General features: G+C 45.9%; 1 protein-coding gene and 1 long non-coding RNA gene across 3 annotated transcripts; both read right to left on the bottom strand.

Moving 5' to 3' along the window:
- Positions 1–2,686: 2,686 nt before the first annotated feature.
- Positions 2,687–13,855, bottom strand: NABP1 (nucleic acid binding protein 1). 2 transcript variants are annotated; one of them, XR_006169465.1, is made up of 7 exons: positions 13,729–13,855; positions 13,458–13,596; positions 10,367–10,438; positions 8,984–9,056; positions 8,689–8,755; positions 4,870–7,329; positions 2,687–4,793 (listed from the first exon to the last, which is right to left on the bottom strand). XR_006169465.1 is itself a non-coding variant. In XM_042822537.1 (6 exons), the coding sequence occupies exons 1-6, from the start codon at positions 13,817–13,819 to the stop codon at positions 7,142–7,144; spliced, it is 630 nt and encodes a 209-aa protein (XP_042678471.1). In that variant the 5' UTR covers positions 13,820–13,855; the 3' UTR covers positions 2,687–7,141. The 2 variants fall into 2 exon arrangements, 1 of the variants encoding a protein (XP_042678471.1); XM_042822537.1 differs by having other exon boundaries at positions 2,687–7,329.
- Positions 13,856–17,491: 3,636 nt separating this feature from the next.
- On the bottom strand, positions 17,492–25,215 carry LOC122162410. The gene is made up of 3 exons (XR_006169551.1): positions 25,063–25,215; positions 20,920–21,055; positions 17,492–18,164 (listed from the first exon to the last, which is right to left on the bottom strand). It is a non-coding gene; the product is annotated as an uncharacterized LOC122162410 (long non-coding RNA).
- Between the last annotated feature and the right edge of the window lie 885 nt (positions 25,216–26,100).

The following is a 26,100-nucleotide window of genomic DNA, read 5'->3' as shown; positions in this document are numbered from 1 at the left end:
TGGGAATTACGTAGGTAATGCTAAAATGAGCTGGCACCAGCAGAAATAATAACAACAGACCTGCTCTAATTGAGTAATAACACAAGTAGACAAATCAGAATTGTACTGAAGAAAACGGTTATTAGCAGAAGCAGCAGGGCAAACCATCAAAGACAGGTGCAGGAAACACCTGCAGTTCCTAAAAATACAGTCACGGGGACACTTTCCTCCACACAACCTCACCAAATAGCTGGACAAAAAGCCTCTGATCCCAGCTGCACTCATCACACCAGGCTCTTACACAAAGATCTGCCTATCACTGCCACCAAAGTCAACTCAGCCCACTGGAAACGGACTGCTGAAGCACATGCCCAAAGCCACCAGGTTGTTACAGACACAACAGGCTGTTCCTTGTTAACAGGCATCCAACAGCCACCCATAATCAACACATCTCTGTTTTCCCACATTGCTCCCAGCCAGTTGTACCTACCAGAAAGACCCAGGCTTTGTAACCTATACCCTCAGCCAAACCACTGACAAAGTGGCCCTGATTGCCCCTGCAAATCCACTTTGCTAAAAAAGTTAGGGGAAGCTTACTGCAGCAGTTTTTCAAAGCTGCCCTTCTGCTCTGCGCCCTTGAGGGCTCACCTGGAGTACTGCATCCAGATGTGGAGTCCTCAGTCTAAAAGAGACATCAAACTGTCGGAGTGCATCCAGAGAAGGGCCACAAAAACGATCCATGGAATGGAACACCTCTCCTGTGAGGACAGGCTGACAGAGCTGGGGCTGTACAGCCAGGAGAAGAGAATGCTCTGGGGAGACCCGAGAGCAGCCTTTCAAAAGGGGAAGGTACAGAAGAGGACAGGCTCTTCAGCTGAACAGGTGACAGGACAAGGGGAAATGGTTTCAAGCTTAAAAATAGTAGATTTAGGTTGGATACAAGGAAAAAGTCTTTTACAGGGAGTGGTGGATGCTCTGTCCCTGGAGGCTTTCAAGGTCCAGCTGGACCAGGTTCCGGGCAACCTGATCTAGCTGCAGTGTCTCTGTTTATTGTGGGGCAGCTGGACTAGACGGCCTTTAAAAATCCCTTCCAACTCTAAGGATTCTATGATATCCCTCTTGTTGGCTTCGCGATACTCAATAATGTCTCAGGTCCTGCTTCGTCTAGAAATTACTTCTGACTCCCTGCACCACTGGAGGAAATCAGCTGAGTGAGAACACTCAGGCTCGCCGTTCCTAGCAGCGGGCCCTGCCAGCAGCAACATGCAGCCAAAATGAAACTCAATTGCAAGTGCTGCAGAAAGGCTTTCAGGAACCGCTTCTGCACAGAGGTTTCTTACTTCAAGGTCATCCCAAACCACATCAAAGGCAATTCCGATAAGTAAGAACACAGGAACAGCTCACTGGAGTCTCACAAATTAGAGAAGAAGGGAGCAGGTTCTCTTATCCTCCCTAATTAAGGCTTTTAATTAAATTGCATCTTTTTCTTTCTTTCTTTTTATTTTTAAAAAAGAGGTTGTGTTCCTTTCGTTGGCTTTCTTGCCCAGTCAAGTGCTGCTGTAAAAGCCAGCATCAGGGCTCCATTAGCTATTTCTAAAAATAAGCCATATTAATTTGTTTCTCCAGCACCTGGTGTTTAAAGTTATTTCTTGGCAACTTCTGTTCCTGGCATTTAAACCTTTTTCGCATGCAGCTGAAGTCTGACAGCAGTACTGGTTATCCTTCCCTGCCTTGCTAATAATTTGGTTGATGGCATGCAGGTGGGTCCCTCATAATTAAAAAACCCATTTTCAAAGTTTGTATTAGGTGATTTGAAAAAACAGAGCACTCCATTCCAAGGCTAAATATAAGTACGCTGCAGAGCACCATGAAAATATTGCATAATTTAGAGATAAAAATAGTTTTGCTTTATTCAAGCTAGACAGGATAGGTAGACTTTTACTGCAATCAGCCTAAATCTCATCTCTTCAAGTTGCACGCTCAAGTTGATTACAGAAAATTAAATTTAGCATTAATCAACCTAGGAAAGAGGAAATTACAAAAACGAAGCTAATGCATAAATCATAGAAAATAACAGTGGAAAGAGCTTCAGGAGATCATTTAATGCATCCTCACACTTGCCCTGTGCCAAAATCACTCCCGCTCTCCCCAAGCCACTCCTGACAGCATTTGTCCAAGAGTTTTAAACATCTACCTGCCAAAGTCACCAGCTCTCCTGTTCCAGGCTTTACCTGCTGCCTCCCAGCTATAAGGGTCTCCCAAGCAAGCAGGAATATATGTCTGAGAACATCCCCTGTGCCCGCCCCGTTACAAAGGGCCTGGCCCAGGAGCAGCACCAGGTGGAAAAGATCAGATGCAAATGGCTGCACAGCCCACCTGGCAGGATGTGGGGCTTCGCTCTCCCTTCCCTCCCCTTCAGGAAAAAAAAAGAGAGAGAAACACAAATTTCACCTGTGTACCTAATTTTCTCAATTTAGAAAGAAAAGCCTACACAGTGGCTGTGGCTTTCAGCTTTTCCATTGCATTCAGCTTCTACACCAATGCTGAGTTCAGCTCCCAGCAGCTCTGCCCATCACCTCTGCTTTCACAGCTGCGATCCTACTGCCTGCACAGGGCCAAAGGCAAACCGTGATCACATGCAGCGAGAACTCACACATCGCTACGGGGTCCTGCAACGTGCAACTGCACTATGTTAGAGCTCGGGTTATCAATTTTTAAGCTGATTTATTCCTTTTACATACCAGTTTCCCTACCACATGGCAGCCGGTCAGCACCGGAGCGCAGCAGCGCCTTGGACTTCCCCTGAGCAGCACAGACTCCGCCCCATTTCAGCTCACAGGAGGGAACTAGCTCTGAACGGGAGTTACCAGCACATGAGAATTCTCCCCCCTGAGCTCTGACAAATCCTGATGTTTCATTCCTTTCCTAATCTTGCTCCCTAGGAAATGTACAAACCTGGTCCCTGTTTATCAGCTGGGAGCATGGCTATAAACACAACTCTTATACCTACATTGCTTTCTTCCTGAGGAAAAAAAAAAAAAGACAAACGTCAGGAATTTGGAGAAATTATGAAGCCAAACACAGTCCTTAACTGTTCCCCTTAGTCATCTCCAAACCTAGTTTCTAATCCCTTTGAACTCCACCCTCTGTAGTTTAGTAAGTCACTTTCTTGGGACTTTTTCCATCCCCACTGCAAGATGCTGTGTTCACACGCATACATACGCACACAGATGCCCAGCACAGAATGGATCAAAAAGCACAAACCCCACAAAGGGCTGCAACAAACTCAACCTCCCTGGAACGTGACTACAGGGAAGGGAGTGAGTAACGTGACTACAGCTGAAGTCAGGAAGTGCTTCTGTGAATGAGTTCTTGAAGTGACACAGCGGCAGTTGCCCCCTGCTTTGTTTTATACGGATAAAATGGGATGTGGGTACCCTGCCACAGGACCCAGGCTGCCCACACTTTCCTGTGACACGCTGGTGCTCAGCTAAGGGGAGAATCTCCTGAAGTTGATCAATGTGAGATGGTTAGGAGCAAGCCCCTGGGTAATTTGGCGTGCAAAGCCACGCTAGGCTCCCCTGGAGAACACTGCCAGATTGCACTTGGTCATGCTAAGAAACGCATGGCTCCCTGGCTAGAGAAATACGGGGCAAAACTTCACAAATGCAAAAGGAGCAGGGAAAACACCGGGCCTTCGAGAACACAGTGGGGAAGCTCCAGCTGAAACACTTGAACCTGCCTCTATGAGAACAGGCAACAACTCTTGGTTTTGGGACGGGAAGGGCATTAGCTGTAGAGGACCATAGAACAACCAGTCCACCAGCAAAACATGGGCCTTAGGGCCTACAAAAACTCATTTGGGCTCAGAGATATGATTTGTCAGGCCACGACTAGCATCCTCACAATACTTTTCTCACCTATACAGACTTCACTTACACAGAAAAAGATGTCACACAGCCCACAGCACCTTCACAGAAGCAGCACTCGGTGCCCATACACTTAATAGCACTTGTGCAATACTGCAAATCTGCACAGGACTGCAGCTTGGGCAGTTTTAACTAAAGGCCAAAGCTATTCAGATGACTTGTAAACACAAGACCGAGGCATGTGATGCATAATCACTGGTTTCATGTTACTTAGCACCCCCTCCTCCCTCCCTTATCCCTGTGGATGTAATCACGTGGCCTCAGCACATGTTGAAGGCTAACTGGTGCCTCACAGTACAGGGTTGCTCTTCCACTTTAAGAAGTAATAGAAAGACTCATTCTGAGATAGGATTTAAGCACATAGCAAAAGTTTGCACTGCAGTATTGCTCGAGTCTGGAGCAGTCCCTTTGGCATAGGAGAAGACAGCAGCACTAGTGATTTGGATACCCAGATGCACTGCAAGCTGTAGTTTGGACAAGTGAGCATCTTCCAAGTTTATCCTGCTGTGATCCACACTCCATAAAATGAGAATAATCTAAAGGAAGGGCTGCGCAGGATCTACCTAAAGACTTGTGTTAAAAACTTCCTATAGTCCTAACCAGTGGGCCCCACAGGCTTATAGTGTCTGAGTAATTCATGACCACTGCTTGTTTACACAGAGAAATGTTTCTGTGCAAGCCTCCATACAGCAAGGTGACAGGATCCAGATGCAAGGCAGGCTCGCAGATGCCTCTGCCAAGTTGAGAGCTCTCTATCTTGACACTGATACCTCTGAGGGAAACAACTTTTTTCTATTAGGTTCACAGGAAGCTCAGAGGAACCTTGAAAAGTTGCTATGATTATTTACTTTAAGTCCATGCGACTTTTCAGGGCACAGATCTCCCCTGCAAAGAAGTAAAAATTCATTAATAAATTGAAATAGTTTCACACAAGAAACACAAAGGCAGGAACGTTACTAACCTTGAAAACATGGAGACCGGCTTCTTGTGCTTTTTTTCCTCCCAACTGCAAATCAACTGTCCATTTGGCAACAAACATTTAAATTTCACATCATTAGTAATCTCTATTTTGTATGTGAACAACTTCATTTATTAGCTAAATAAAAAGACCAAATGCATAGAGCTGAAAACACCAGGTAAGTACCTCAGCATACACTGAGAATGGGTTCAGAACTATAATCAACCTTCTTTATTATTGTAGAGAAACCAAGATCACCAGGATTGCAGACATCCACAACTGAGGAATCCCAACAAATACAAAGTCACCACTGTGCTATCAATTGCACTGCTCATTTACTACAGTTACAGCTGTGACTGAAAGCAAAACTCTTACACTATATTTGCATCTCATTTACCTTTGGAACATGTCACGCGTACTTCACAGGTTTAGAAGTCCTCCTGGCTTCCTTCTCACAAGCATATCAAACATCTTAATGCAACACCACATAAAAGCTTCTCCACACGTCTACGCTCTATGCAAGGTCTTATTTTTCTTAATACATAAGCAATTTGAAGTCCCTGAGTTACACATTTCTTTACACCACCTCCCCAGAATTCACTGCGTGCTTCAGGTTCACAAGTTACCGCTGTTGTCCCGTATCAGCACCAGCAAGCGTCCTCAGGAGGCGCGTCACCCTCCCCTGTATGCAAGACAAATTTGGCAGCAGGCATCAGGAAAGCACTTGAACATGAGACAAACAGTACGCAAGCCTCCCTAGAGCTTCCTTCAGATATTTGCTGCTGCTGCTGCCTGCTTTTAAAAGACAGATTGGTATTTCAGAATTAAGCAAGGAACCTTTGCCCCTCAGAGGCAACTATCAACAAATCTTAATAGAGTACCAAACATAACTTGTAAACAACAATAATTTCGGGATATATTCAACTAACAAGGATGACGGAGACAACTTGCAATTCAGAAATAGCCTTTTGTCACAAAGTCTTTTCAGCTTGACAAAGAGAGTTAGATTTGTTTTTTTTTTTAAATGGTTAGTGCAATTTTTATTTGAGAGGTCAGCTATAAGAAGAGTTAAACAGATGAATCCAGTATGACATCTCAGCTTCGAAGTTGTATTTTAAACCTGATCTGAAATATGGCACAGAACTTTTAATATCTAGACTCAAAACATTTGTAATATCAGAAATAAAACCACAGCTATTTCCCTCCTGGGAAGATTGGGGTGGGGGTTAAGTTCTCCAAGGGATAACTCGTATTCCATATAAAACAGAGGGACAAAAGCTTAAAGCATCAGAACTGCAGCTGTGTGCTTGGCCAGTACCTCTGCAATCAACCCATCCAGCTTGATCTAATGTATAATTCATTTGGAAAAGTGAATGAAGGAAAAGTAGGCAGCCTCATCGAAGAGAGATGCAATGCAGCATTTGAGAACAGTTTCTGAAACTCATTCTTTCTTGGAGATGCAGAGCCCTGTAAAACTAGCTCTGAGCTTCCTACACCAGGCATAGCTACGAACAGTATTCTCCAGTGCTACCTGTATTTAGATCTGCCGCATTCCAAGCAAAGCAAGAATGAGTATCCAAGCTTCTACCCAAAGCAAAAATAATCAGTGTTGCTCTCCTTGACACTGATAATGGTGTATTACTGAGAATTTTTCTTTAGAAGAGTATACAGGCTTTTGCAATCGGAGGTAAGGCCTCAAGACACTTCCGAGGTCTTCAACTTCTGTCTGCGTTAATAGTTCTGACTTAGGAGGCACCACAAAGTGCTGACGACATCACTTCCTTATACTTATTGCTTTTGCAAGCTATGCCCATTCTAAGGACACCTAGTTCACTACAGCATTTTCCCTTCTCCAACATTTCTCTTCCAATACAAAGTACTCCCACTATTGGAAGTCAACGTATGTGCACACAGGACGTGACAAACCATTTAAGGCTCTATGGTTGACCAAGAGAAACAGAACAATACATACACATTACCAAAATTTGCTTCCATTTGACAAAGGGTATTGAGTTTTAATTGAGACTCTTCAAACCATTACCCCTCAACCCTCTTTATTATCCACCTTTTCTCCCTATTCCTTTAATTTATGGGAAGACTCCCTGTGCTTCCCTAAGCAAAACAAAAATATCACATTAAGTTTGCTCCATAGACCAAAAGGTTAAAAAAAAAAAAAAAAGACAAACTGGTTCACAGTTAACCATAAATAAAAGTGCAATAAGTGTTCAAGTAGAGTGTAGAGTTTAAGCAAGCTGTACAAGCACATTTGGCATAGTCATCTTTTAAAGGCTCTGCGTGGGTCCCTCCCATTACTGACAGCAGGGGGAAGAGGCTGAACACTATTAGCTGTTGCTGGATTTACAGGTCCTCGTCCATTGCCTCTCCCACTACCTGCGTAAGAGTGGCCGTGATTATATGTAAATGGAAATCCACTTGATTCGGGTCCAGTTTGTAAACCATTTCCTAGAAAAGAAAAAAAAAAAAGGGTCATCACAAGTTCCCATTGACTGAAGTCACTGTTCCCCTACACAAGTTAACAACAGGGAACACAGAGCCTGCAGCAACCAACAAACCCCAAGCACTAGAAAGAGCCTCTCTGGCTTTCCCAAGGCCCCAGCCTGCAACTTACCTTCTCTCCATCCCTTCCATCCACTTCCAACTAAAGCAAGACAGGCCACAAGTAGCATGACAATTATTTGCACATGAGGGAGATATGAATCTAATGAAACTAGATCAATGCTTTCAGAAACACTGGCTTGCAGGTAGCACGCCAAGATGTTCCAGGGACACAGCAGGGCAGAAATCAAACAGAAACAAGCAAAAGGAAAACAGGCTGCACACAGCTTATTGCATCATCTCCTATTACCAGACTTCAGAATAGAAAGCTATCTTGTGAGATCCAGTCACAGAAGCAAGTCAGCTAGCACTAAGCACTCATGTATTGAAGCCTTAAGCATCATTGTTCACATTTTGTTTTCATCTCCTCTGAAGACGTGCCTACATAACAACTGGTTTAAATGCCTGCTTGGCTCATTTTGGAAAAGGAGAAACTGGCCTAAGAAAGCACTGCCCTTCTTTGCTCAGACGCATTTGCTTTCAAAGAAGCAAAGAAGGCTCATAAGTGAAGTACAATATGAAACGATAATCACATTATGAAAGAAGCAGACAGTCGTTGTTTAGAAGTTACACAGAGCTTTGGAGCAGTGAGTTATGTATCAGTTTGCAGTCATCCATCAGCAGAGCTTAGCTGTACGACACCAGGCATGGGGCTTCGTGTAGGCAGCCACAAATAAGGTTCCCTCTGAGCTTACACCCACTCAAGACTTTGAAGCAACTTCTTCAAGCCTTAACGTTTAAATAGAATATACTACAAAACCACAGTCAGATCAGATATTAGAATTCAGATTACCACCACTTCTATCTATTTTGAGGAGCTAACCTGGCAGGAAAACCCTGGTAAGTGGCAAGATTTTTAAGGCCAAGATCTCAGGTGGCTGAAACAAAATGTCTCCTTTCTACTCCACTTTATAAGCAGAATTTCAAGTGCTGCCAACTCTCTGAAAGCACCAAAATGATCCAGAATTAGTTCAATCCCTTTACATGGTACAGGTACCATTAATATTCTGATCTCTTCCTCTTCTTGGAAATAAACACCAAAACCATCACTTGGGAAATGTTTGCGTTTATGTGCTTGCAAGCTCAGACCCCACTCAAAAGACTTGAAGTGTAGCACATGGTCGCCACACAGTGTAACAGAACCTTTAAATTTCTTTTCATTCTCATTGACATACTTTCACTTCCACAAAATGAAAAATGACTTACCCAGTGGCCCGAAAGTACAAGAACTCATATTATTCGATGCACAACTACTATTCTGTTCACCTTGAGCCTTCAGAGAGATATAAAAAAAAACATGGATCAGAGAAGTTTTCATAATTTCATATAGAGGGATTGATTTTCTTCCTGTGTTCTTACTGCAGCTGTATACAGAAGTTACCTGCTACTCCAGTTATTGACTTAAATCTACTTATTAGTTCAAGACCACTTTTCCAGAAGAGTCACAGTATTCATAACAAAGAGCACTTCATGGTGGAAGTCTCAGACAAGTTCAACATACCAGTTTGCTCTGTCCAACGTGTTCTGAGTTGGGCTCACTGAAGTTTGGCACTTCTGAGTATACCATGCAGAACCTGAGGAGAAATTACCATTACGGGGAAGTTCTAGAACTGTTTGTAAATTTCTCAGCTCTGCTACTCAAAGAAGGTTTGTTCCACACATCCCACCACCAAGTACTAATCCAGAGCCCTCTCTTTCAGAAAGGGTCACTAGGTTTTAAAAGGCCTTGCTTGCTGTTTGACCCCTGTGTAGGACTGTGGTGAAGCTGTCACACCTATCTCTGTCAAGCAGAGGAAACTACACCTTTGCTGTAGCAAGTCAAACAGCCAAAAGAAAACAAACTGTAATAAAGAGCTCCCTTCACATCTCATCTCTGCAGTTTCGTCGAGCACCCACTCACGAGACAGTCACCCAGCCTGCTCCCAGATGATGGCTACCTTAGCTATCTAGGGAAAAAAAATACTCCCACACATTCCCATGCAATGAGCACCCCATTACCACAGTAATGCAGAAAAGCACAGAACAAGAATAAAATTCAGAGCATCCTTTCCCATTTAAGTGGGCCTTAACAAATAGGCCCACTAAGTGACCACATGGAAATTATAGCACAAATAACGATTCTGAGTTGCTAAACAGAAGTACAGCTCCTGCTGGGAGGCAGAACCTAGACTAAGACTCACCTCAATCCAACCTGTCAGACTTAAAACTCCGCTGGATGATAACACTGAGGCAATGACTCGGCACTAAGAAAATCCGCAGATAATTCCTCGTCTAAGAGGGGGGCCATCCCATAGTACTACTTCCCCAATGACTACAAGGGCTCCTGCAGCACTGTGTAACAACAGAAGTACTCTTCTGGTTAGAAATGTTGCTATTTTACCTGTTGCCTGCCAACAGCCTTACTCCTTCTGAGCCACAAAAAGTCACCATCTCACTTAGTAAGCTGTTTAAAGACAGTTTCACGAGGCTTATTTCTGTTTAGATAAGATTCACTCAAGTTACCTTTGTCTTCCTTCTTTGTACTTCATCTCTCAAGCATAAGAGACACAAGGCTTCCATCAAAATGGTAACTCAAGCCCAACGACTAAGTCCTTTGTCATTTACAGGCCATCCCATCACCACCTAACCCTAAAATCCAGACCTGTGCCATGACAGAGGCTAATCTACCTCAATACGCTTAACCAGAGAGGACCAGAAATCACTGCAACAAATGTGCAAACTCATGTCAGGGGTCAGGGGTACCCGTATTCTATCTACCCATGACCACACAACACAGTTTTGCTGGCCTAGCATTTATGTGTTGAGAGCCACCGCATCTTATACTTACCACAATGCTCTGCTGACAACTGAACATAAAACCATGACATGGATGTGTAATACTTACTCCCCAATTTTATGCAGCTCTCCTCCTCGTCCTGTGTAAAGTGTCAAACAGCCTTTCCACAGAGATGCATACCTGGCCAAAGAGAGGACAAGCAAAGCAATCTCTTAGACAAAGAGAAACATCACTGCTGAAAAAGCAAGTAGAAATATGACATCTTCAAGGGTTGAAAGGTACTTCATATCAGAATTGATGCCCTAAACAAGCCACAGGGACCTCAAGTGTTCTCAACTTTACAGCACTAAAAGATTTCGATCTTCACGCTTTACCTCTAGCAAGCTAAAGTTATTGAAAGCTCAGCTGAATCCCTTGCAAACTCCAGGAGACCAGCCAACTATTTTGAGACTTGCTCTTTCCATGGCTAGAGAAAACCTTGTGACCCATTCCTGAAAAAAGGGCATTTTGCCAAAAGCAGGACCCACATTACCAGTCAATGACAAGTCTCAGTTCTGGGACTTGCTACACTTCTAGTAGGAGCCAGGAAGAATCACAGAATTGCCAAGGTTTGGATAAGACCTTCGAGATCATTCCAGAATTCAAGACCTTCAATAATTACCTTTGTTTACTAACAAATATAGATTTTGCAAGCAATATGTAGAATAGGAAATGCTTTTCCAGTACCGATCCTTAGCATTTTAAGGCACAAGTCTGAACACAGTGTTCCAAGTGACATATAGAAATAAACCATTAGCATTTTTGGATTAGAGAAACATTCACAGGACAGAGCACAAGTGACAAATGGCTCCAGGCACTGGAATCTGGGCTTATATAAAACCTTCTACGGAGTTGTTCCTTTCAGTGAGGAGCATCGTGTAAGGGTAACAAGGCAAAATTCACACTGGAAGCCTGGATGCATAGCAAGGGACCTAAAAGGAGTGTAGGCGTGTTGATCTTCCTGCAAAGGAAGCGCAAGCCCCACACATTCCACCCTCAGGAGTCACTGATAATCTGGAGTCACCACTTCCTTACGTTCCGGTCTATCTTCACAATATAGATAAGGAGCCCTCCTCCTGTCCTTTGCCTGAACAACTCACAGGGCTCCAAGCAGAAGCACCAGGGAGGGGCCCCAGTGGCAGAACAGGACCCTAATAGCAGTGCAACGGTGACCTCTGCTCAGCACAGACAGTGCCATGGTGGTTTGGAGCCTGTCTTGGGTTGTCCACTCAGAAGCAGGAGTAATGTTTTTCAGCTGGTGGTGCCACCTTATGCTTTAAAGATGATTCCCTCTGTGTTTCACCTTTAATAATTAGTTAGCTGGACAGTCTTCATGCAGAACACAAATGAAAATAGAAACAAGTGAAAAACAAAGCATACATCTACTGTGACAAGACCCAACAAATCTTGATACCCTCCAGCAAAAAATTATTCCAGGTATGTGCGTTTTGTCTCAGTTGGCCCTAAAACACTAAACTCAAGAACTCTGAATTTAGAAATGCTAACTGCAGCAGCTTCCTGTAAGTGAGTTATCAGCCAGGGACAGTAAACAACAACAGTACCTGTTTTTGCAGAGAAATGCATCTATATCTACTGGAAATTCAGCAACAGAAAGGCACATTTACATGTAAAGCCTAGCTAAGCTTTACTACTTGCAAGAATAAGCAGCTTGCACTGGAAAGAATCAGATTACCCTACTGAACAGAGCTGAAATCTACCTGTCTTCCAATAGCAACGTCCCACACTGAAACCAAACTGAATTAAATATGTGTTCAGTGTTCGTATGTCTGCTCAAAGGCATTTGTCAAATAGAAGAGCCAAACCAGAATGTACTTAGCACATAATAGGGACTGTAATTACACAGTCTAAAGCAGGCTTGCAATTCATGTAAACGAAGGCATGACTTAACCATCTACAAAGATGGTGGATGTCAGCTCATAGATTTAATTCCTACAAGCCAAACTCAGTTTTCAACATGAAGAGATGCAATGACCCTCCCATTGGCAGCACTGAACTACCAGAGCAGCTGCAGCAAGCCACCGTCAGAGAATGCTGCTAAGGAGTATCACAACTTGTTTCAATGTCAGCTATGCGTAAGGCCCTATCCTGGCCCAGAGCCCTGGTTTCACTCTGCACATTTCAGTGCCCCAGCACTGCCACGTGCTCTCCACGCAAGCAGGCTTCCCCAGAACCTCCTCTGCTGAGGAGTCAGCCCATTTCACAATAAAGTCTGCATGGGAGGAAGCAGCTACAGGCTTGGCAGCAAGGGTCATCCAGTTTCTTTCTAAAAATCAGGAACTACACTGAAACAAACAAGTGGAGGAGCTCAGGTAACAGCTCCAATGAGTAACCTTCTTATTATTTTTTTTCATAAGCACAAATTAAAAGGAGCTTAACACGTGCTGCAGTACCACCATCTCCTGCAGTGCTGTGGGAAAGTATCAGAGCAATGAACTTGAAGAATAAATTAACTAACATGAACTCAAATGAAAGCAACTGCTACTGTGTAAATAGCAAAGTGACGTGAAAAAGGATTTTTAAATTGCCGTGTTTTTTGTTTGTTTACCTTGCCACATCCATGAAACACTGTATGGGTGGTTTTACTGTGAGAAATCAAGCGGCACCTACCCAAACATAGGCTCTGCAGTGTAGCCCCAGCGTGCGGGCTTACGGTGAATTTGAGAAGGCTCTCCCATGCCTGTCATTCCTGCTAAACCCACTGCAACGAAAAGCAACTTTCATACATTAGAGACGCTATTCCTGCCTTTCGTTGAGGAGCCGACTGCCGGGGTACAGTTCAGACTGTAAAGATAAGCACACGGTTCTCCCTGCCCTGCTTAGTTTACAGACTGGGACCCTCGGCCACACGCACTCCCTATTACAAGAGCTCCAGAGAACAGCTCTTTCGGGCCTCAGCACCGCCGCCGTGACAAGCGCAGGCCCCTCCCACCACCTAGCAGGGCACACGCTGGCGCTGGGCAGTCCCGGGCTGGAGCGGACCGCTTTCATTTGGCAAACGGCCCCCGGGCCGCTCCAGCGCGCGGAGCCAGCCCGAATGGCGCGGGCCAAGGCTCCCTGCGCGGAGCACAAGCCTGCTTCCAACCCCGAGCCTTCGCACGGTGACAAAGGAGTCCCCGGGCCGGCCGCGGCCCCTACGCACCCTTTGGTGAGGCGGATGATGTCCCCCGGCTGGATGAGGCTGCCGATCTCGTCCCACACGGAAATGGTGATGCTGCCCGTCTTGTCGGCCACCTTGCAGGACCTCACCTCGTGCCCGTCCTTGGTCTTGGTGACGCGCCCTGCGGGAAGGAAGGGGGGGAAGGAGAGAGGAAGAGAGGGAGGGGAGGAAGCGCGTTGCGGGCACGGCGCGGCCAGGCCGCGGCTCCGCGGGACGTGGGCGGCCCGGGCGGGGCGTGGAGGCCGCCACTTACCGATCTCCAGCACAATAAAGACGACATTTAAGTTTTTCAGTCCGGGTTTTATGTCTTTTATAAAGACGTACGCATCGCTCGCCGCGCTCATGCTGCGGCCGGCGGGGGGGACGGGGCTAGCGGGGGACGGGGCCGTGCCCGCATCCCGCGGGGCGGCGGCGGCAGAGCGGGGCCGGGCGGGGGGCACCGGCAGCCCTCACACGGGACGGGGACACGGGCACCGAGGGGCTGCGAAGTCACTGGGAGGCTCGCTCGACTCCCCCACCGCTCCCTCTCCCCACCGACACAACACACACCGCCCGCCTCCCGCTCCCGCCGGCACTAAGGCGAGCATGTGCTCCGCGCCCCTTTATATACCGATCGGGCACGACCACCCGAGAGGCCGGGCGGGGGGAAGCGCTGCCGAATGGAACCGTCCAGCGCACGCGGAGCGCGGGGACTGGGCGACAGGCGGGCGCGTGCCGGCGCCGCGTGCTGATTGGTCCGCGTGGCCGCCATTTTCCCTTTGCCCGGGCGCTCCCCAAGCGGGCGGGGTTCGGTGGTTTCGCCGCGCTTTCTCTCTGTCGAGCTGGTCTGTCGCAGGGACGGTCGTGCAGCCTGCCGACCGTGGCGGTGCAGCACGGCTGTGTTGGGAAGCGATTCGGCTCCTCCTCAGGCTGTCCTAGTGTCTGGTTGTGACACGGACGTGTCGCGCTACGGAGGGTTCCTGCAAGGCAGCTCCCGGCGTGCTCCGGTCTCCTTCGCTGAGGGAATGGGACGCGTGTGGGAGGGCTGTGCCGCCATTAGGATGGCGTTGGTCTCCACAAAGCGCCGGTGGCTGGTGCGAGGGCTGACGGGCCCCAGTTCTGCAGGACCGGGCTTGCAGCCTTTCTGTGGCAAAGCCACGAGCCTAAATCCTGTCCAGCACCAAAAAAACACCCAAACCTATGAACACACCCTGAACTCTACCAGGTATATTATCTCTCCCTGGTGGAGAGATAATATTCAGCATGGTGACGATCTGAGTCACATTAAGCGATGGCAGCTTCTCAGTCACCAAGGTAGCACCTCAGCCTTCATGGACAGGTTTCTCCCCAAGAGCTGTTCATCCTGTGGAGAGTCCAACGCCTTGCTTGTCTTTGAGCTCATCAAAGTCTTCTGTGGGGGATTCCTGGATGGTAACAGTTCACCTTGCTGTAAAGTGGCCAGTGGTCTGCCAACAGTGGTCAGTGCAGTGCGGTGGGTGAAAGAGCCACTGGCCACTGTTAAGTGCTGTTTGGAAAAACATTAACAGGTCTACAGATAAAAATATTTGTGTCTAACAGAGACACTGTCAGTCTTGGAAACGAGTTTGGTCTGAGCTCTTTCACAAATGACCATTAAAGTTGTTCATGACCACTCTGAAGGTGCTGGCATTATCAGATTCAAGCCATAGCAGGGGTTCTTCAGGAAGAGGGTGGCAAAGCCAGGCAGGGGAGAGACCACCAAGAGAATTTTTCATCCCCTCCTCTGCACTGGCTAAAGGATTTGGAACAGAAATGTCTTACTAAGCTCCTGTGGGCTTTAAGCAAATCATCCTATGGTTCGCACCGCCTTGCTCTCCGATTGTTGCATGCACCACGTGTTTTACACTGAGCACAGAGTTGTACCCAGTGGACTGCTCCAGATAAGCATTGCATGACATTTGCTGGAGCAGAGCTCTGCTGTGGCAGAATGCATGGCCGAGCATTTCGTAACTGCTGTCATCTACGGATTTGAGCTTAAAAGAATAGAATGAGAAAGCCCAAATAGCTAAGTGTGGCTTTGAAAAGGAGCATTAGGATGGAAAGTGCTGCTGTACAGTTTAGGCTGTTCTTTGGCAGGGAGCTACTTGACCTTAGCTTGGTATCAGTATTTCCAGCTGGAGCAACGATAGTTGAAGATGGAAGGGCTGGAAATTCTAATATGTAAATGAGACTGACGATCTGGACTTCTTGGTCCAGCTCCTCTTGTAACAGGCCTTGTCCAGCTGCCATCTGTGCTGGAGAAGGAAGGGACAGCAGGAATTTCATAAGGTTGCTAATCAGCAGCTCCCTTCTGTTTTCCTCGGACCTGCTGGAAGTCTGAGTGCAGTTACAGAGCTGTGCCCACACTGAAGTCTTCAAACAACTGGAAGAAGCCTCCCATTTGCAGGCCCTAGTTGTCGTGAGGGACTTCAACCACCCTCACATCTGAACCTTGGATACAACAGTGCTCAAGCAATCTGGAGGGTTCAAGAGTGCACCAATGACATCTTCGTGGCACAGGTCAAGGAGCTAATGGCAAAAGGTCCTGTCCTGGACATGATTCTTAAAAACAAGGAAGAAGAACTGATCGGGAATGCGAAGGTGGGGTCAGCCTTGGTGGCAGTGACCGTGAGATGACTGAGTTCAGGGTTCTGAGGGAGGGAGCAGGGTGAAAGGCAGGACCGCAACCTTGGTTTCAGAAGAACGAGCTTTGGCCTCTTCAAAGATCCGCTTGTAATACAGTCATGGGGAGAAAAGGTACAGAGTTGCTGGTTTGCATTCACGGATCACTTCCATGCTTAAGATCCATCCCAACAAGTATGAAATCAAGTGAAGACAGCAGGAGGAAGGCAGGCAGGCTTTTCTCAGTAGTGCCCAAAGACAGGACAAGAAGCTCAAACAGACATTTGAGATTTCTTCTTTAATTTTCTGTGAAGGTGGTCAAAAAACTGGAACAAGTTGCCCCGAGAGGATGTTGAGTTTCCATTCATGGAAATATATATTCAAAACCAAGTAGGCATGGTCCTTGGCAACCTGCTGTAGCTCACCTCGCCTGGGAGCAGTTGGACTCGGTCATCTCAAAAGTCTCCACTGACTTAAAATTCTGTGATTTCTGTGAAGAGTTTTCCTGTCTGCCAAGTGCATAAAGCAACACAAAGCTTGACACGACGAGTAAGAAGACAAGGTCACAAACTTCCACTGTATCAGTAAGGGTCCGGGACTGAGTTGGGAAGACAGAACTGGCCATCTTCTCTTTAATTGTCAGGGACATACATGATTTTTCCAGGTCTGTTTTAAGAAAGCGTGAAGATGTCTCTTTCTCCACTTATGAACACTTTTGCTCTCTCTCACAAAGAAACATTTAAAATCTTTCTCATATTTTTTTAATCAACATTCCAGTAGTCAGTCCATGAGAGTGACTTTGATGTTACACAGCAGTGATTGAATGATTCCTATTTGCTGTGAAGGTGACCTGCAAAACAAACCACATTTTATCCTCTGCTTCTTTATGATGTATAAAGAAACCAGAGTTATTATTAATTTATTCTGTTTTTCTGTCATCTTCTTTCCCGCTTTGTTTTTAGGGCTAGCTAGTTGTATCTGCAGGCAGTGAAAGCCCCAGCTTTCTGACCTCCTTGCAGGAGGTGTAGTCAGTTTTCCTCAAAGAGGAGAAGCACAGAGGTCATTAATGCAGGTGCATATTCAGGTACAAGAGCTTCCAGAAGGCTTCCAAATACCCAGGAACAACAAGTAAAATGAAGCCCAGAAGCCATGGCAGCAATATGCAATGGGAAAAGAGAGATGTACTGTCAATATCTACAATTCCTGCAATAATCTGATCTTTAAAAATGTTAATGAGTGCTGGCTGCATGAGTGGGTCACACCAAGAGACAGCACCAAAACTGTGCTTCTGCACTTCACAGGATATCTGGTAAAGTGTGTGGCTGCAGTCAAAGCTGAAGCCTTCCTTCACAGAGGGATTTGAATGTCTCTGTGCCATTCAGCCAGTCTTACCACAATTACCAAATTCAGCCCTTCAGTGGATTCAATGGATTTCTCCTGCAGGGGTTCCACTGATGCATCTAAATTCATTTTCAAGCTCATTTGCTTCCTGAAGATTTCAATTCTGTGTGCAAGATTTGAGCATTTGTAAGCTAAGGTTATAGGGAGCTTTTAATCCAAAACAAAATCAGCGTTAAGTTATTAAAAGATTTCTCAGCAATCTCATATGTAGCAAAAATCCTATGCGTCTCAATAGGGCTATGATTTCACCCTCTGGAGTTATGCCAGCAGAGAAATTGGTCCAACCTTCCTCCCCACACACACAGCCTTTTCTTTCAGTTGATCAGTATTCAGTGCTGCTAGAGTCCCAGAGTAGGTCTTCCTGCAAAAAATCTGCCAGCAAGAGCTGGTGCACAGCGTTCTACAGTACACAGAAGCCCCAAAAAGCTGCCTTTCACCAGCCTTACCTCTGACGTTACCTTACCTCTGACACCTTGAGCACACCGTGTTTGGTCAGAGGGGTCATGATTTCTCTGAGGAAATTCCAGAGGAATTTAGGTTTCTATTTACCCTGTACAGTAGACAAGGAGAGCATAGGACCTAGTGCCTTCTCACCTTTGCCTGAAGATCCAAGGGACGACGTACAACAACTCTCAAAGATTTGAGGCCCCCTAACGTCTCCAGTGAGTCCTATAGCAAAAGGAGACCACATAGCCTTGCTCCTTGATCAGACAGCATACTTACTTTTTTTTACTTAAAAAGCGCAGTTCACACTTTGGCACTGCAGCCATGCCAGAATAACCCCACTGCGTCTATGAGGAACCCAGTCACAAGCACACCCAAACGAGTACAGTAACTCCTGGTGGTTTTTTGTTTTCTGTTAACTGTGTGAAAAGATGCAATCTTCACACCAACAAAAATGTGCAGTGAGCCCTTGAACTAGCCATACTGTCATGGCTGGTTGGCTAGTACAAGAAAGAAATACTTAAAAGTCAGGGAGTTTGAGCAGGACACAGAGCTTTGCACAGGCCTCTCCATTTTCCCTGGAGTGAGATGAGTCACTTGCTTCACATACATGTGGCTCAACATAGGGCAGCCAGCACTGGGAAGCTGCCTGCTGTGGCTCAGAAACCCCTAAATTATCAGCAAGGCAAGCCCCTTTCCATCTGTTGTAGTCAAAGGAGGCAACAGTTCAAAAGGGTTTATGAATGCCTTCTACTTCTCTGCAGGGAGTGACTCCTGCATGAGCAGTCCCATCACATAGTCTGTGGCCTCACCACACGCCCTGAGGACCAGGAGGATCTTGGCTCTTTCTGCCCTGGGAAGGGTTTTCAGTGCTGTTCTCTGCAGACCCACCATACCATGCTGGCTGCCAGCTGGCTCCACATGGGCTGGAAGTTCAACGTTGGCTTGCATCATCTAATGATGGCCTTCAGAAGGGATTTATGATTAGGAAGAAGCCTTTGAAGATTTAATTTGGTTTGGATTTTTTTTTTTTTTTTAAATGGGGATTTGGGTGTTGTTGTTTTGTTTTGTTTTTTTCTGAAGCAGTGCCTGTTTTTTCATGAAAGTTTTTGATATTGATAATATGAACTTATACCTTTCTCAAACCTTAATATAAGCAGCAGAGTGTGTTTTCCTTACAGCAGAGGAAGGAAAATGAATGTATATCTCCTTCCCCATATCAATTCCCTTGGCAGAGAAACCACATCTCAATCTCCCTGCCATGGAGCTGGATGAGGACATTAGGGCACTTATCCTGCCCCAGACAGCCACCACTCTTCCTCTGTGACCTCCCAGCACCGTCCATGTATGATCACTGTCTTCCTAATAAGATCAGGGTTTGCTACTGAGTCAGACTTGGCTGTAACACCTGGTGGAAAAAAGGGAGGCACAATGCTGGGGTGCTGTGCTGAGTCAGTGTGGGAATGCTGGCCCTGCCCTCTGTGCAAGCAGAGCACTATAGTACTGGTGCTGCTGGGGACGTGAGTGTGTAGGCACAGCCTCAGTTGTTCAGCTCTGTGCTAACAGCAAAAAGCAAGTCCTACACGAAATAAACAGATCTCATTGTGGCAAAGTGCTTCATAAATGACTAACTGCCTTCTGCAGACTAATACAGAATCAAGCTGCTCCAGAGTACAGCAAGTTTTTCTTTTTCTCCCTTCTCCCTCTGGCACCCGTAGTTGTAGTCCGAGGTGCACAGCTTTGTGTCAGTGACTAACAAGTGCATAACAGTCACTGCAGGTTCCTCTGTCTTGCATGACAGCACTACTGTTTAGGTGCTCAGAGGAGGACCTAGGATCCATACAGCTGGCCCCAAATGGATCAGCAGATAAAAAGTGTTTTTTTCAGTGTGTCACACCTGCCAACACAGTATGTTTCAACTGCCAGTGGCAACACAAAGTGGTTTTGTACCACAGCTTTTACATTTCCACCTCCATGTTATGACCATATGTAAAATCAATGTTCCAGCCCAGCTGGGATAACAAAGGAAACAATTTCTCCTGAAACCCACACATGAACATGAAATACATGAGTAATACAAATAGTTCTTTCTGATTTATCACTTCTGGGAAAGTACTATTTAAAACAAACCAAGCCAGTTCATGATATTTTAAACCACAAAGAGAAAAAAATATATAGGAAAAAAAAAGTAGGAAAAAAAAGCCTTACTCATAGCAATAAGAGAGGTGTGGGAACCAATTTACTGCAGCTTAGTAGAGTAACACAGCCAGGCTGCTCTGACATTGCACTTATGAGGAAAAGAGCACTCCTGCTCCTGATGACACAGAAACTCCTGCTGTGAAGGCTGTGAAACAGGACATCAGATTGCAAGCTCACGTCATCAGCCACAAAACAGCCAGTTCCTTCCCTCCTGACATCTCACGCCTACCAGCAGGTTAACTTTAAGAAGCCTGATTTAGTTCTTGCTCAAGGCCCCAGGAGCTCCTCTGAGCAGGGCAGACCTGGTGGAGATGGTATTACCTCATGGTCAAGGTGATTTTGCCAAGACTTTGTTCATAAGCCACATGAGGTGTCTTGGTGACTGCAGTTTCACACCAGGGAAGAGGAGCCTGATGCTTTTCTGTTGGGCAAATGGCTATCCAAAGGCATCAAACAGATACCTTCTGTACATTTTCTGTAGCTACATGCTACTGAAGTTATAAATGTGCAAGACAATTCTTTGTATTAAGATATTTCAAGCTTCTTTTGTAATTTCAAAGAAATGGAAGAGCATCAGTCTATATGCTGATGCTAAGTCATCTTCACTATATGCAGATATTGACCTCCACCTGATGTCTGATACATCGAATTCTAAATAGCAGCACGTGAGGGAAACTTGGAGAAGACCCCAGGAGATGCTTAACTGGCCAAGCTTGTGCTGGGCAGGTGACCTCTCCATTGTGCTCTCCCACACGGGGAAGAGAGCTGAGAAAGTACTTACTGACATATAGATGTGTCCATGGGAAGTATCCAGATCGTCCAGTTTATTTACTTCCTGTATGATCATTAGAAGGCACATCATCCTCTCACCCACGCACTCATTTAGTCATCACTCTCTTCTGACTGATCTTTAGTTGCTGTAATTCTGAATTCAGAGAAGAAAGCCAATAACACACAAAAACACAATAACACACTCCAATAAACCCGTAAGTCAGTCAGAGCCTGAGCATCACAAAAAGTCACATGAGAAAAGATATATGATGACATGCATTGAGAATATCTCCACATTCACTGGGATCTCTGTCAATTCGTACAATCAATATGTTCAATATTCTGCCACCAAGTTTGTGAGAAAATCAAGGTCTGAGATGAGGCAGTGCGCCCCACTGAACCTTCCTTGCTGCACCCAGCTGTTCTGGATCCCAGCTAGTCTCTGAGCTCCAGGCTGGAAGAGGCACCTTCCTGGACCTTGCATAGCGAGTCTGGATGCTTCTTCCCACCCCCATCCAACATTGCTTCCCTTTCGGCAAAAGACTGGAAGGAAAACACCCTTCTCTGCATCTTATCTTTAAGCAAGCCACTTCAAACCCCCAGAAACAAACCAGATTTGATGGTTGCTACCCCATCTCAGCTTTGCAGCTTTCCTTAATTAGCAGTGTGCAGAGCAACACATAATTAGCAGTAGATATTGTCTGTTCACAGCTTAGTGATGTGCCAGGAAAGGATGTGGAGAGCTCACGTGGAGCCTGTGTCACACCAGCACTCCGGCCTGTCATTACAGTCAGACTCATGAGCAGGTTTGAGCTCATCAGGTACCAGTTTCCCAACACTTAAGCAGAGACATGCAAGGCACCCAGAGCACTGCTTTGATCAACACTCTGATTTCCTGGGGTTGTAAATGGCAGAGCAGGTAGCTTTCTGCGGACCACCATTCCCCTCACTCCATCGGCGATAAGCATAACACCAGAGTTAATGGTGCCTCAAGCATCTGGAAAAGTGGCAGTGGTAGCTAATGCAAAACACTTGCTTTTTTCAATATAAAAGCCCCCCAGAACTGGTTCTACTGCTATGTACAGCTGTGCTGCATGGCACAGTGCACAGCTGAAGCTAGCATCCAGAGGGTTAATTTTGCTCGGGGAAACATCTTGTCATAAAGAACTGGTCGCTAATCACCAGCCAAGTACTTCAGCTAGTAATTACACGATGTGGGCACACAGAGGGCAGTTTCCCAGCCCTGGCACAGGCTGCAGATGCAGGCCTCTCACATCCCACTGGTGCCATGGCAGCACAGAGGTGTGCACCTCTGCCCTTAACCAGCTCCAGGAAGCACTTGCCATGTGAATTAGCACAAAGCTGCTAAACCACCGTGGCATCAAAATCAGCAACGGCCATAGGCACACAAAACTGAAAAAACTGCAGGAGTGGCTCTTTGTGTGCTAGCTTTCCCTGTTTGAGGCTTTCTCTTTTGACTCTTAAAGCACTCCAGTAACCAGTGCCTGCTACCTGGAAACATCAGAAATCAGATACCTCAGGACATCCTCTGACTCCGTGGCTTACAAAGCAGCCCTCCTCCCTTTCACCTACTGCTTCAGTAAATCCTTTGCTGTTTACCCCCCACCCTGTGTTTATTCTGCAGCCAAAAGGGAAGTTCATCTTCTAGGCCTGTGCTGGCAATCCCTGAAACTGCCAACAGTGAATGTAAACTGCATCTTGACCTCCTGGGTCCACAAAATCCCAGACCATGCTTGGCTTCTTTTCGTTTTTGTAGGATTCCACAGACGCCAAAAGTAATCCTAGTTTACATTAAATACAGGCAGGTCAAAGATCCTCTGCTGATGCTGAGAGTACTACTTGTATGAGTAGGGACTGCTCACAGAAAAAGGATTACTGGTACAAAAAGGGATTAAAGGACCGAAGCTGTCAGACTGTAAGTCTCCCTGTTTGCACTGTCAAGCCTCAAATACACAAGCTGGTCACTGGAGCCAGAGGAGTGCCAGGATGACACTGCCTGGAGCCCACAGCCCCACCTATATCCTCCCAAGGTCAGCCTTGGGCCTTTCGAAATTTATCCTGTTTTGGAGGACACCCAAGACCAATTACATCAGGGCCTGGGGCCCAACATGTGGCCCAGCGTGTTAAGCAGAGCCACGTTGCTGCTTTGGGCAGCTGGGACCAGGCCCTGCCTCCCACCAGATCCGTGATGGGCACCGCTGCACTGCTGAAATCTCTGCAGGCTGGGTGCACCCTTGCGTGCTCTGCCTCTGTGCCGGTTTCCCACTGCCCATACCCATACAGCCTTGAGACAATGACCAGCAGGCTGGCAAGAGCCACTGTACTGGCAAAAGCAGTGAATTGCACGGGGTGGTTAGGAGCAATGAGGAGAGCGTCAGCAGCAAGCACAAAGCAGAGCCTTTTCCCAGTGGCCTCCCGCAGCAGCATTTCCAACCCACACACATTTGCACGCTGCTGTTTGAATGCCTGCAGGTTGCTATGGACAACCAAATGCTGCTGGACCGCCTCACGGAGCAGAGCCCTACCATAGTTTGCATGACGTTAAGGCCTGGCATGTTTGGTGTCCCTGTGAGGGTCCTCATCGCACAAGCTCTTCCTGCTAACTGACTCTCACAAGCCTGGGTGTTCTGGAAAATCACGTCTGTCTTACCTCCACGTGCCTTTTGGATGCAGGCAGCGGTGTTAGCTGCCTTTCAGATGAGGAAAACAGAAGAACATTAACCAACCTGTCCAACATCATGCCAGAAGCCCATGGAGAGCTGTGGAAGACTTTGTCTCCCAGTTCTGCTGGCTGCCTGGCAGTTTCTATCAGGACCAAGACAACTACAAAATTAAATGGGTTTACTCCAATTCTAAGCTGGTGAAAATGCCACTCCGTTGTGTAATCTCACCCCTGCCACAGCTCATCTGTTGCCTTGAGCATAGAAATACACTTTCTTTTGGCCAAAAAATGAGAACGACATTATCAGGTAATGCAGGACAGTTAAGAAATTACAATTTCTGAAATATTCTTTGAGTTGGCACAGAGCGAACATCAAAGAAAAAGACCTCAGAATAGATTTCGTTTATCCTCCTCCATTTAAACGCAATGCATGTCCTCCTCTCCTCCAGCAGATCTGCAAAGAGCCAAGTGATTCATCTTCCTAACAAAACAGACACAGAGAGCACACCTCCCTGATTAATGAAGTTTTCTACCGAGGACTTGGGTACATTGCAGCAGACAATGAGAAATGTGATTACTGCTAATGCAGCATTGACACAAATGTCAATGATGTAAAGCAAGTCATATCTTTTTGAATCAAGGCTCCCTTCCATCATTATTATTTTTGTTTGCTTCTTCCATTTTAATAAGCCGTTGCTCCGTGCATTACCAAAATACTCCCAGGTGAAACCACGTAGGGATGAATTAGTTTTTGTGTAATGCTCCATTAAATAGCAGGCACCTTTAACAAAAAAGGGTGTTGTGTGTTGACGTAGTCCCATTATCATTTAAACACACAATAGTCGAGCCAAAAACTCCATGATGTCTTTCCCTCAGTGATAGCAAATCAGTGTGGGTTTTTTTGTTTGTTTTTTTGTTGTTTGTTTTTAATCAAAATCTAACAGAGCAGGAAGGAGAATAATGTCTCTTTGTCTCCCAGCCTCCCTGGCTTCTTCCCAGCCGCGGATCTCAGGGCTTCCAGCCTGGCTGATGGAAGTGGGTCAATGGAGAAACCACCAGCGAGCACCCAATTACACTCACTGGGATACTGTTAGATTTCCATATCTCCAGGGAGGGATTAGCTCAGCTTTGGACACTTCTCATCTGCTCTCATTCCAGTAAGTAGTAAAGGAATAGGCAAGGATGTGAAAAGGAGCTGAGTTTCCAGAAACTTGGAGAATTGTTAGTGTCATACATGAAAGAATTCAAGTCCTTAAGCTCAGCATAGAAGTTGCATAAGCAATAGCATTTCTTAAAACCAATCTCATTTCTATACAAAAAATGAGAAACAAGTGGCCAGATGGGATCAGGAAGCAGCAGAGAGATAAGTATTGTGATCAAACTGTGAAGTTCTCACTTGGATTTAAACTTTATACTGCTGCTTCAGGAAGTGGGGGCACAGTGCAGGCAAAACAAACACAGGGAACTTACCTGGGGGAGAACTGGAGTGGAAACAGGCAAAACAGAACACGGGCTTCAACAGCTAATTGTTAATGAAACATCAGAAACTTATTGAAAGGAGAAAGTCTGCAGAAGTACTCGTAGCCAACCTAGGCACAGGGGAGAGGATGGCAGAGCAAAGTATGAGGTGTAACAGCACCGTGAGGCAGCTGAGTCATGCCAGTGCATTTGCCCTGCTGCAGGAGGATCGGAACAGAGCACAAACCAATAAATGCAGAAAAAAGTCACAGCACTGGGTGGCTTTCACTGACGTGTGTATTTCTTGTGCTATTGCTAGTTTGCTCACTACTACATCACCAAACTGGGAATGCCTTTGTTGAAAATGAAGCATGCCAGTTGTGGAAAGCTGAACTATTTGAACAAATGGGTGAATTACTCCTGCTGAGAACATCAGCTCAGTTAAAACAACCATCCTCTTCACCTCTCCAGACATTATGGCTGTCTGGCATCCCATGTATGGCATCTCATAAACACGTAGCACCTCCTGGTCAGCAACTACTTAGGTGGCTAGTTCTTCTTCAGCACCTAAGCATTCTGACAAGCTGATGTTATCCCGGATTTATTATTCAGGGATGATAGCATCTTTCAAAAATGAAGAAGCTAGATCACTTATTAGCAGGATCAAAAGAGTGAAAATGATGCGTTCATCTCAGAAAATGCACGTGGTCAGATTTTGGAGACCCAAGAGTTCAGCATTCAAGGCAAGACATTTGATAGCAAAATCTGCGAAGTTGTTTAAAAACCTCAAAAAGAGTGAGGAACTTTTATGTCATGTAACAAGAGGAAAGGGCATCTTGTAATAAAAGTTAGGAGCCATTTTTACAGTTGTATTGATGGACTCAGACGTAATATAAAGAACACTCTTAACTTACATGCATTGCTGTGCCCTCAAAGTAAAGACATGCAAAACATGAAAATAAGGCAGACATGCAACAGAAAACTGGTGATAACTTCTCCGTGGGCTGAAGAGAGAAATAAAAAAGAAGATCACATACATGGTGAAAAAGC

The sequence above is a fragment of the Centrocercus urophasianus genome, unplaced genomic scaffold, assembly GCF_019232065.1.
Source record: "Centrocercus urophasianus isolate 14NV4802_14NV808 unplaced genomic scaffold, USGS_Curo_1.0 seq_20, whole genome shotgun sequence".
NCBI lineage: Eukaryota > Metazoa > Chordata > Aves > Galliformes > Phasianidae > Centrocercus > Centrocercus urophasianus.
This window is presented reverse-complemented; position numbering and strand designations above follow the sequence as displayed.

What these genes read in the sequence shown, in the direction of transcription:
- NABP1 (XM_042822537.1), bottom strand. Translation starts at nt 13,819, where the DNA reads ATGAGCGCGGCGAGCGATGCGTACGTCTTTATAAAAGACATAAAACCC. An exon ending in CTTTATTGTGCTGGAGATCG is followed by an intron (nt 13,597 to 13,728) that starts GTAAGTGGCGGC and finishes TCCTTCCCGCAG; the next exon opens with GGCGCGTCACCAAGACCAAG. An exon ending in ACGTTGGACAGAGCAAACTG is followed by an intron (nt 8,756 to 8,983) that starts GTATGTTGAACT and finishes ATCTCTCTGAAG; the next exon opens with GCTCAAGGTGAACAGAATAG.